General features: G+C 30.6%; 1 protein-coding gene across 1 annotated transcript; it reads right to left on the bottom strand.

The window, feature by feature from the left end:
• Nucleotides 1–3,446: 3,446 nt before the first annotated feature.
• LOC148268941 (GATA transcription factor 26-like) lies at nt 3,447–7,367 on the bottom strand. Its single transcript, XM_088212269.1, has 3 exons — nt 7,328–7,367; nt 6,572–6,904; nt 3,447–3,793 (listed from the first exon to the last, which is right to left on the bottom strand). The coding sequence occupies exons 1-3, from the start codon at nt 7,365–7,367 to the stop codon at nt 3,447–3,449; spliced, it is 720 nt and encodes a 239-aa protein (XP_088068395.1).
• Nucleotides 7,368–13,024: the final 5,657 nt, after the last annotated feature.

Below are 13,024 nucleotides of genomic sequence, written 5' to 3'. Positions count from 1 at the left end.
AACACACTTAGGGCCATCGGTTGGCCAAAAAAAATAGAAAACCGAAACTCATCGGTGGCAGGGCTCTCCCGTGCGGTGGCTCCTTCGGCTCACGTTGCGGTTGGGCGTTTTGCTCTGGTCAACCTGTAGGGAAGGAAACGGTGATCACAATAGTAGAAATATTATGCGAAACGGAAATCAAGAAGGGCCTCATCTGAGGCAGTTTGTGAAATTTCTCGCGGTGGCATTTTTCAGCCAATCAGCCGGTTCTTTCACTCTAATTTGGCCATGAATGGGTTTAAAATTGAATTTCATGCAAGAGGGGAAATTTTTACCTCGTTTGGCAGTCAAAAATTGCTCCAGTGCGGCAGTGGGTGGCGGCGGTCGGCTCCCCGGCGGCTGAGCTGTCTTCTCCGGCGAGGGGCTCTAGCAGCTAGGGTTAGGATTTAGGTGTGGATGGGGTTATTTATACCCATCCCCTTTTGATTTGGGCAGTCTATCACTTTTGATCTAAACTGTCTGATCGCGATTAAATAGGGAGTGAATCTGGGCCGTTCATCGCGATTCAATCTGGACAGTCCGAGTGCAATTCAGTCTGAGCCATCCGTGCGCAATTCAATCTGGGTCGTCCGTGCGCAATGCAATCTGGACTGTCCGTGTGTGCGGGAATAGATCTCAGCCGTTCGATCGCGCGCACGCGGATCGCTCACGTGGCTCCCCCCCCCCCCACGTGGCCTCCCGCATCAACACCTCTGCCACCTGGCGCGTCCTAGTTGGTCGGGGCTATTGACCGGGCATCTGACGTGGTAAATTTTTTCTAAATTATATTTTGACCCCTGGTTTCTGATTTTTCTTTCAAAAATACTCTCAAAACTAAAATTTTCACCCATTTTTCCCAAAAAAAATTTCAATTAAATCTTCAACTAATTTTTTATCCTTTTTATTATTATTATTATTATTTTTTCATTAAATTAAATTAAAATAAAATAAACCAAATTAAATTCAATTAACAAATAATTATATATATATATAAATCAAAAAATTTTAATGTTGGGTGTTACAACTCTCCCCCCCTTAAAAGAAATTTGGTCCCTTAAAAGAAATTTTCAGCGTCAAATCAAGTAAGGACCCCTCACCCTATTTCCTATCATGGAATTGAAGTTTGAATAAATAATAATATGGTCTTTTGTATAAATTAAATAGTTATGCATAATTAATTACGGATTGCTAATGGAGCCCGAATCAAACATTATTCTCTGTTGATTTTTGTTGATTTATTTTACAATTTAAAGGTATGATGGTATCTAATTTAGGATTTTAAATGCATATATTACTGTCTTACTTGACCACTGTGTGATTTTGGAATTTAAGATATGATTGCATTACCAGATGCATGTTCATTGCTTATGTGATTGTGTTTGATTTGGTAACGGAGACTAAAAAAAAATAGGAAAGGGGTGTGATCTAATAAATAGATAAAATGACAGCCTCACTAGATATCTTAGGAGATGGTGGACGGACCGAGTTCATATGGAACCCTACCGTGAACGTTGTCTTATACCGGGCTGGGTATGGAGACTTGGTCATTTGGCGCTCAGACTGGACGGAGTATGGGGACGACCCGCTTCACCCTCATACCGGATGGGGTATTGAGGTTTAATGCCTTAGTACTCTTACCGGACGAGGTATGGGGTGGCTATGTTATTAAGACTGTTAAGGAAAAGGGTTCACGTATAGCAGGGACACCCCTATGGATCCCTATAGATACTACTAGGCTGGTGAAACGAGAAACGGATACAAGTTTGTCTATTGTTATTAAGTGTGAATTTATGATATGTTCTATGTTGCTGGTTGTGCATGAAGTTATGATCTGTATGATATTATTGCTTCTATAACTTATTTTCATAAATTCTCCATTGGTAAGAAAAAGGGTAAATGATTTTATTTTAAATAAATGTATTAGTTTAAATCTATTGCTCCATTGGTTGTTTTGATTTTCTACCAACATTTGCTTCTATAACGATGATATAGTGTGATATCCTTACTGGGCTAGTGTAGCTCATTCTTTATTTAACTATTTCAGATCAAGAGGACCTGATTCCCAAGCCTGATCTGCAAAAAGACTACGAGTAGATGCTATATACTTTATATTTTTCTAGGCTTTTCTCATTTCTCGTGTTTCTTTTAGAGAATTTCATTCTGTGATGTTTGCTTAGTACTTTTAAGTTATTGTGTAAGAGATGTAAACCTTAACTTTTTATTTTGCTTCCGCACTTAAATTATTATATATATTTTCTTTTGGATTTCTGGGGCCGTTACATTACTATTTGTCAAATTGGAGATAATTCTCTTAAACATGTCTTTTCTTTTTTTCTCTTAATTAAGTTTTTAGATTAATTATATCCATAAATACTTCTCATTTAAAACTTACCTTTATTATAAATTAAAATTTAAAAATTTTATCTCAAATACAGTTATTGTGCTTATTGGACAAAGGAAATAATACCTAATTATTTGTTAATTTGGAATAAATCTCTTAAATATATATATTTTTCTCCCTTACTTAAGTTTTTAGATAAATTATGTCCATAAATACTTCTCATTTAAGACTCACATTTATTGTAAATTAAAATTTAACAATTTTGTCTCAAATACAGGTGTAACATAATATTTATGCTATTTTTAATTTTATCCCTTAACAAATAGAAGTATATATTTATGATTGTAATGTAGAAGGTGAGAATATACAAAAATTAAATTTTTACTTTTTAGGGGCAAAACTAGAATTTACTGTTTGAATCACACATATATATTTCATTAAGCTAAAAATAGTGGAACTAAATCTTTAATTTGTTTATGATATTTGAGTTCTAATTTTAATTAGTTTACCAAAGTCACATAAAATGAATTGGTAGTCTCATGAATTAATTTTTGGTTATTCACCCAAATTTATTCAACATGCCATTACTCATGATTACAAACCTAAATGACTAATAACTTTATATAAAACAAAAACAAAAACATATATTAAATTGCTATAAAGAAAAATTATAAGGAACAAAAAATTATAAATATTTTTGGCTTTGGAAAATAAACTGGATATAACCAGAAAATTAATGTAATAGTAATTAACAATCAAATTATGAAAAATATCCAAATGCCCTAAAAGTTCACATAGCTCCAACTTGAGCAATTGATGTAACCAACAAAATTCTTCTTTCATTTCAGCAACATATATATATGTATATAAAGGTTGATGATTCACTGTGTATAAAATTATTCTCTAACAGCTAATATTGTAGAGGTCTTCTGCTTTGCGAATGATTAATAGTAAGCATTCACCTGGAAAAAAAAGGAAAAAAATGATTTAGGTACAAGTCAGCTTAAATATTTAAGAAGTCAAAAGAGAGGTTAGTTTGGAACTTACAGAAAATGTAGCCTTTGAAAATCTAATGTTCAATACAATATCAATCAATAATGATGTAGTCGTCTATCTCATCATCACTGTCATCATCGTCGTCATCGTCATCGTCGTCCTCGTCATCATTTTGAGAATTGGTGGAAGAAGGAGGCTTTAGGAGAATAGTTCCAAGGCCAATCTCAGAGGGATCAAGGTGGTGATTAGGGAGATTATAGAGAAGCACATCATCTTTAAGAGATTCTTCGGACAAATCATTTGATCTTTCATATTTCAAAAGATTATTTAATTCTCTCTGAAGTATTTCAATGGCTGAAGGAGGATGGTATCTCATGGGAGTTCTCTTTTTCTTAGGTATTGGTTTTTCCCAGAATGACCTTGCTCCTATTTTTTCACCTATAAAATACTAACTCAATATTTCATCATCTCCACATATATACATACATGTATAGGCTACTTTTTTCCTAGTGATAATGAATGAATAATTAATTATAATCAACATTATAATAAAAGGGACAAAAAACAATTAGGAGCAAATGCTAATTAAGATGTGAGCAAATTTAACTAACTATAAATTAAGGAAAATGCAGAATTTATATGACCGATATACAATAATGGAGGTAAAATAGAGTTACTATAAGATACTACGAAAAAATAAATGGTTTGAAAAACTCAATAAATATGATAAATGCACTTTACTTTATGTATATGTCAATTTTTAAAATAATCTATGCATTTGGAACACCTAATAATAACCTGTATTTTTATTATAAAAACTAAGACTTACTCTAATTTCTATCTCATGTTTAACCTTAGTCCTAAATACATCCATTAATGTTGTAAATACACAAGGAAATATGCAACAAAGGTGTAGGGGAAGGCCTCTAATGCTTCACTCCTTCATGTTGATGTTTAGTTTAGACTATACTTGGTTTTTGGTGTATCATTTAGATATTTGGGGACTTGGTGTTTGTACAATAATTTTATTTAATAAAGTTTTTACCTTTAAAACCTTCATACATAATATGTGTTTAGGATTTTTTTTTCCATATAAGGAAATGAAAAGAGTAAAAGTATATTCGGTAGTAGTTTATGTTAGTAGGAATAATTGAAACAATAGTTACATATAAAGTTTGCAAATAAAATGTTAGATCTTAATACTAGGAGATACATTATTATATTCCATAATTATCATGTCATCTCTTGCTAACTTCATCATCATCATCAACAACAACAACAATAACCTTGCAACAGTTTTATCTACCTCATGCTACTACAAACTTAATCATGTTATCAAGAATTCTTATTTTGTAGCAATTGCATATAGAAACTCAAAAATAATGAATAGAGAGTGTGTTTTTCATTATAATTTTTTTTTTCTAAATTAGTACAGTATAAGAGTTCATCATGCCTCAACCAACTATTTTGTTGCTCAAACTCTTTAAGGATAAATTGCAAGGAGGCTTTTGGGTTTTGAGCCTAATTATAAATTGCTTGAAAATTACAATATGTTATCGTGTTTTAGACAACTATTGCAACTCAATCTAATAGATTAATTACAAACATTAAAATCATTATTAAAATAAATAGCATTGTTTTTCTTATAATATATTAAAAAAATTTAAAAGATAAAATAAAGAAATATTAAAGAAAATAAAAGAATATCCATTAAAATCATAAACAAGTTTGGAAAATCAAACCTATCTAATCGCAGTTCTCAAAGCTCTCTGAAATTATGATCAAAATGAGAATTCAAATATTTTAAGTTTTAGATCAGTTTTTCATGTCTCATTTTAAGGAAAAAAAATTTAATTTTATTTTAATACTTCATTAGACTAAATTGCTATATGTGTCAAAAATATAAATATTAGTTTATAATTTTCAAAACCTACCTATTTAGATGAAGTTAGGCCTAAAAATCCAAAAACATTTTTGTAATTTATCAAATCTCGAGACTCTTCTAGGATTGTCATTTTTTCACTACTGTCTTCCACAAGTATTCTACCTCAAACTATTACATACCATGTCTTTTTCAAGGAAAACTCAAGTATAAAAGCTACCTCTTGTACATGACTATATTGGAATCGCTCTATCCACACCACCTAAAACTAAATCTTCTGGGATTCTTCTTTATCACATTTAGTCGCTTACACTTTTATAAATAAGCATCAAAAGTATCATAAGTCGATAGCATGACCTTTTTTTAGAACTCTTTAAAAAATATTTTCCTTAATAATAAGTTTAGAGTTATATATACAAGTTTGCTATGTATTATAGAAAGTGTTTGACTTTAAACTGTTAATATTACTAGAAATGAACAATTAGTTCTTAATATTTGAACTCCTTTAAGAAAAAATTTTATACTACTACTATCAAATCTCACGTTCATACTACTCTTTAATATTTATATATTGCACTTATATATATGTATGCAGGACTATTTTTCATATTACTCTTCATATAATACATTTGCATATAGTACTGCACGGGTGAAATCTCACTTTCATGCTATTCTTCATACATGTTGCTTTTCACGCATGCAAATTTATGCTTGTATACATGCATGCACAAGCTATAACATCAAATCCATATTATAAATTAAATTTAAAATTTATTAGCTAAAACCCTATAATATAAATATGCAGCTATTGATTACTATAAAATAAATATTATGTTGAAACATTGTTGCACATATACATTTTATTAATAGAAAACACAACCTTGAGACATGGATATGAGATTCTAGTTTCACTCCTCATTCTTAAAGGAACCTTTTTGACTAAAAAGTACTGCCCTACAAGTAATTTTATGGGTATTTAATTTTTATTTTTCAATTTTAATTAACTATTATTAACATATTCAAAACAGACATAATCAATAGCTAAAGTCTACAGGTCTTGAAAGGGAGATCGAGTTAGACCATTCACGACTTCAGCTCTAAAATTAAATAATCACTAGAGAGCACTCAGTAGCATCAATATAATACAACTTGTTTTTGTTTTCTTTTCCATCTTAATGAATATGACTATTATTTGTTTATATATATATATAAATGTAGGATAATTATTATTTGCAAACATGTAAATGAGAGAAATAAATTAATCATATAATATAAATATTGATTAGAATAAGAAATTATTGTAATAGGTGGTAGTGAGATGATAGAAAATTAACCTGATTGGCTTGGCTGAAAGTTGGTGGTAATTTGATCTGAAACTTGTTTAGTAGTTGGATTAAGTTGAGGAAGAGATGGAGGGTTCACATAAAAGGAATTATCGTCGATCTCTATTGGTTCCGTTTTAATGACGACTTGTTGAGGCAAAGGCTTAACTCTTTTGGTGTTTCTATACGATTTCTTTGGCTTCCTCTTCATCTTGGTTAGGTTCAGCTGCACTTGTTTAGGGACATAGTTTATCAGACTCTCTGCTCCCCTCAACCTATACCTCGATCCACATGCATTGCACAATACTGGTTTCTCTGGAGGTCCATCTCTCCAAAGCGGTGTACCTATATTTACAAATACATTTATATACATGAATTATAATCTCATCATTTGCACCCAAACAACATTAGTATTTATGATATAAATTGAAGCAACTATGTGTTCTTCCTTTTTCGATTACATTTAGCTCTAGTAAATTCGTATTTGTTAATTGTGTTGCAAGAGTACGTGCTCGTACTCATACTTAGTATTAAAAATACATATGCTCGTAATTCATAATTAGGTTAAATCTTATTGTACATATAAAATTATTGGAAATGGATATAAATGTCAGCCAAGATTACAACTTGTTTAATTATTTTAGTGATAATGATTTAATTTGATATATATATATAGCATATTATAATATATATTAAAAACTAATGGATAATTGAACTGATAAGTATAAGAATTTTATGGTAAAAAAGTAAAGGAAAAAAAAAACTCACTTTCAACTCCACAATGGCGACAAGGACCTTTTTTCATCATGACTAATTCCAAGTATCTACAGGAAATATTTAGGTCAATTACACAAGCTACAATTGAAGATTAAACTTGACTTCCAATAATAATTAAAAAATAATGTACGAAATTTAAGTGGAGCTTTAATTAAGAGAAAATTTTAATAGAGAAGAAAACCCAATATCTACTTCATGATTTTCCCTTCAAAATTTTATTCATCCCCCTCTAATTTTTTGGTTATTGGGAGATGTTACTTGGCTTCTTTATGTACGTATGTGGCTAGAAATGTTAGAAGAGAGAAAATTACCTGGTGTAATTTGCAAACCCTAGATGCTTATGCTTACTGAAACAAATAAAATAATACATTATTATTTGTTAAATTAGAGATAATTCTCTTAAGCATGTCTTTTCTTTTTCTCTCTTAATTAAGTTTTTAGATAAATTATATCCATAAATACTTCTCTTTTAAAGTTTACCTTTTTTGTAAATTAAAATTTAAAATTTTTATCACAAATACAGTTGTTTTGCTTACTGAACAAATAAAATAATACCTAATTATTTGTTATTTTGGGATAAATCTCATAAATATATTTTTTTTTCTTTCTTAATTAAGTTTTTAGGTAAATTATGTCCATAAATACTTCTCATTTAAGACTCACATTTATTGTAAATTAAAATTTAACAATTTTATCTCAAATATAGGTGTAATATAATAGTTATGTTATTTTTAATTTTATCCCTATAACATGTGGAAGTATATATTTATGATTGTAATGTAGAAGCTGAGAACATGTAAAAATTAAATTTTACTTTTTAGGGGAAAAACTTGAATTTATTGTTTGAATCACGCATATATATTTGATTAAGCAAAAGTAGCAAAACTAAATCTTTAATTTGATTATGATATTTGAGTTCTAATTTTAATTAGTTTACCAAAGTCACATAATATGAATTGGTAGGCTCATGAATTAATTTTTGGTTATTCACCCAAATTTATTCACCATGCCATTACTCATGATTACAAACCTAAATGACTAATTACTTTATATAAAAGAAAAACAAAAACATATATTAAATTGCTATAAAGAAAAATTATAAGGAACAAAAAATCATAAATATATTTTAGTAAAAGAACTGAAATCCACATTTAAACCAATTGATATGACGTAATACACACACTATATATATAAGCAACAAGTTCATATACTTTCAAAATCTTTTAACTCAATAGTTTTGGTACTTCCATTTTTGACATATCTTCTACTATTTTATTTAAAATTTTCTGGCTTTGGAAAATAAACTCGCTATAACCAAAACACTAATGTGATAGTAATTAACAGTCAAATTATGACAAATATCCAACCGCCATAAAAGTTTACACAGCTCCAACTTTAGCAATTGATATAACCAACAAAATTCTTCTTTCATTTCAGCAACATATATATATATAAACGTTGATGGTTCACTGTGTATAAAATTATTCTCTAACAGTTGATATTATAGAGGTCATCTAACTTGCGAATGATTAATAGTAAGCATTCATCTGAGAAAAGGAAAACAAATAACAAAGGATTTAGGTACAAATCAGCTTAAATATTTAAGAAGCTAAAATAGAGGTATGTTTGGAACTTATACAAAATGTAGCCTCTGAAAATCTAATATTCACTACAACATCAATCAATAATGATGTAGTCATCAATCTTATTATCATTTTCATCGTTGTTGTCATTGCCGTCATCATCGTCATCCTCGTCATCATTTTGGGAATTGGCGGAAGAAGGAGGCATTAGGAGAACAGTTCCAAGGCCAATCTTAGAGGGATCAATGTGGTGATTAGGGATTATAGAGAAGCACATCATCTTTAAAAGATTCTTCAAACAAAATATTAGATCTTTCATATTTCAAAAGATTATTGAATTCTTTTTGAAGTATTTCAATGGCTGAAGGAGGACGGTATCTCATGGGAGTTCTTTTCTTCTTAAGTATTGATTTTTCTCAGAATGACCTTGCTTCTATTTTTTCACCTAGAAAACCCTAACTCAATATTTCATCATCTCCACATATATACATGCATGTATAGACTACCTTTTTCCTAATTATAAGGAATGAATAATTAATTATAATCAACATTATAATAGAAGGGACAAAAAAAAAGGAGCAAATGCTAATTAAGGATGTGAGCAAATTTAATTAACTAGAAATTAAGGAAAATGCAGAATTTATATAACCTATATACAATAATGGAGGTAAAAAAGATTAACTATAAGATACTATGAAAATCCAAATGGTTTGACAAACTCAATAAATATGATAAGTGCACTTTACTTTATGTATACGTCAATTTTTAAAATAATCTATGCATTTGGAACACTTAATAATAACCTGCATTTTTATTATAAAATCTAAGACTTACTCTAATTATTCTCTCATGTTCAGCTTTAGTCCTAAATACATCCATTAATGTTGCAAATACACAAGAGAAATATGCGACTAAGGTGTTGGGGAAGGCCTTTGATGCTTCACTCCTTCATGTTCATGTTTAGTTTAGACTATACCTGGTTTTTGGTATATCATTTAGATATTTGGGGACTCAATTGTGGTGCTTATATAATAATTTTATTCAATAAAGCTTTTACTTTTAAAAATTTCAAACATAATATGTGTTTAAGATCTTTTTCCCATAGAAGTAAATGAAATGAGTAAAAGTATATTTTAGTGATAGTTTATGTTGGTAGGAATAATTGCAATACTAGTTACATGTAAAGTTTGAAAATAAAATATTAGATCTTAATACTACGAGATATATTATTATATTCGATAATTATCATGTCATCTCTTGCTAACTTTATCATCATCATCCACTTCATCAACAACAACAACAACAATAATCTTAAGACAATTTTATCTACCTCATGCTACTACAAACTTTATCATGTTATCAAGATGTTAAAAGCTTCATGAATTCTCCAAGTACTTTGTGCTAATTCTTATCTTGTAGTAATTGTATATAGATACTAAAAATTAATGAATAGAAAATGCATTTTTCATTCCCAGGTTCTTTTCTTGATTAATACATTACAAGAGTTTAGGATGCCTCAACCAACTATTTACTGCTCAAATTCTTAAAGGATAAATAACAAGGGTTTTTTTTGGGTTTTGAGCCTAATTACAAATTTTCTGAAAATTATGATGAGTTATTGTGTTTTGGACAAATATTGCAACTCAATCTAATAGACTAATTATAAAAATTAAAACCATTGCTAAAATACATAACACTGTTTTTCTTATAATGTATAAAAAGTTTTTTGAAAGATAAAATTAAGAAATATTAAAGAAAATAAAAGAATATCCACTAAAATTGGAAACAAGTTTGGTAAGTCAAACTTATCTAATCACAATTCTCAAAACTCTCTCAAATTTTGATCAAAATGAGATTTTGAGTAGTTTAGGTTTTAAATGAGTTTTTCATGTCTCATTTTAAGGAAAAAAATTTAATTGTACTTTTATACTTTATTAGAATAAGTTGTTATATTTGTTCAAAATATAAAGATTAGTTTATAATTTTTAAAACTTACCTACTTAGGTGTAGTTAGGCCTAAAAACCCAAAAATATCATTATGATTTATTTATTCTCAAAAGTCTTCTATGATCATCATTTTTTCACTAATGACTTCCACAAGCATTCCAACTCAAACTATTACATACCATGTTTTTTCCTATGAAAACTCAAGTATATAAACTGTCTCTTGTAGATGACTATATTGAAAGCTTTCTATCCATGCCACCTAAAACTAAATCTTCTGGGATCTTTCTTTATCACATTTAATTGCTTGCAATTTTATAAATAAACATCAAAAGTATCATAAGTCGATAGCATGACTTTTTTTTCACAACTTTTTTTAAAAATATATTTCCTTAATAATAAGATTAGAGTTATATATACAAGTTTGCTATGTATTATAGAACGTATTTGACTTTAAATTATTGATATTACTAGAAATGAACAATTAGTGCTAAATGTTTGAACCCACCCCTTCAAGAAAAAATTTTAGTGTTATTTTTGCTTCTAAATAGTATTCCTAAAAAGGTGTGGTCTTTCTCAAATGGTAATAAGAGAAACCATATTGTAGATATATACAACAAGCAATAACATCATAAATGTCCCAAGTCCATATGTAACACCCACCAAAAACTTTTTTTTTAATAAATATAATTTTTATTTATTTAATTTATTTTATAATAATTTATTTTATTTTAATTTAATAAAAAAATAGAGTAAAATTGATGGAGGATTAAATTGAAAATAATTTTGAAAAAAAAGGGTAAAAATTTGAATTATAGGGGTATTTTTGAAAGAAAAATTAGAAATCTGGGGTCAAAATACAATTTAAAAAAGTTTGCCACGTCAAATGCCCAGTCAGCAGCCCCAACCAACTAAGATGCGCCAAGTTGCAGAGGTGCTGACGCGGGAGGCCATGCGGGGGGAGCCAAGTGGGCGATCCACATGTGCCCGATCGAACGGCTGAGGTCCGTTCCCGCGTGCACGGACGACCCAGAGTGAATCGCGATGAACGGCCCAGATTCATTCCCTATTTAATCGCGATCGAACAGTCCAGATCAAACGTGATGGACGGCCCAGATCAAACGTGATAGACGACCCAGATCAAAAGCAGATGGGCATAGATAACCCCCATCCGCACCAAACCCTAACCCTAGCCACCAGAACCCATCGCCAGAGAAGACAATCTAGCCGCCGGGGAGCTGACCGAAGCCGCACCGAAACCCTTTCTGACTTCTAAAAAAGGAAAAAAATTTCTTGTTTGCACGAAATTCAATTTTAAGCCCACCCATGGCCAAATCAGAGTGAAAGAACTAGTTAATTGGCCGAAAAACACTGACGAAGCCCAGCGTCGCCGCCGCGGAGAATTTCACAAACTGCCTCCGATGAGGCCTTTTCCGATTCTAATTTTACATAATGTTTCCGCCATTGTGATCACCGTTTTCTTATTTACAGGTTGACCGAAGCGAAATAGCCAACCGCAACATGAGTCAGAGGAGCCGCCGCACCGGAGAGCCCCACCATCGTTGAGTTTCAATTTTTTGTACTTTTTGGCCCATCGAGGCCCTTTAGTGTGTGTGCTCGCAGGAATTGAAGAAAAATCGGCTAAATTTGGCTGAAAACGACCGACCCGAGTTGGACCGTCGGTGCGAGCGGCGGCGCCGTCACTAGAGCACGGCGGAGCTGCCGTGCCAGATTTTTGAAATTGGCTGAATGGGCCCTGGGACTGATTTTGGATTTATTTGGAATATTTATAGGTACTATAAGCACGTTTTAGTTTTTGGAGAAAAATTCAAGGAACCAGGGACTGCTTGTAGGCACAGTAAATCGTTTAGCTTTTTCGTCATCAAATCGAGTAAGGACCCCTCACCTTATTCCCTATCATGGAATTGAAGTTTAAATAAATAATACTACGGTATTTTGTACAAATTAAATAAATGTGCATAACTAATTATAGATTGCTAATGGATCTCGAACCGGACATTGTTCTCTGTTGATTTATTTTACAGTCTAAAAGTATGATAGTATCTTATTTATCTATTTTATGGTTTAAATGCATGTGCTACTGTCTTACCTGACTACTGTTTGATATGGGATTTGAGACATGATTGCATTACCGAATGCA

This window comes from Carica papaya, chromosome 2 (genome assembly GCF_054855325.1).
Source record: "Carica papaya isolate Zhongbai chromosome 2, ASM5485532v1, whole genome shotgun sequence".
NCBI lineage: Eukaryota > Viridiplantae > Streptophyta > Magnoliopsida > Brassicales > Caricaceae > Carica > Carica papaya.
The sequence above is the reverse complement of the archived record's forward strand: the minus strand, read 5'-3'. Positions and strand labels throughout refer to the sequence as shown.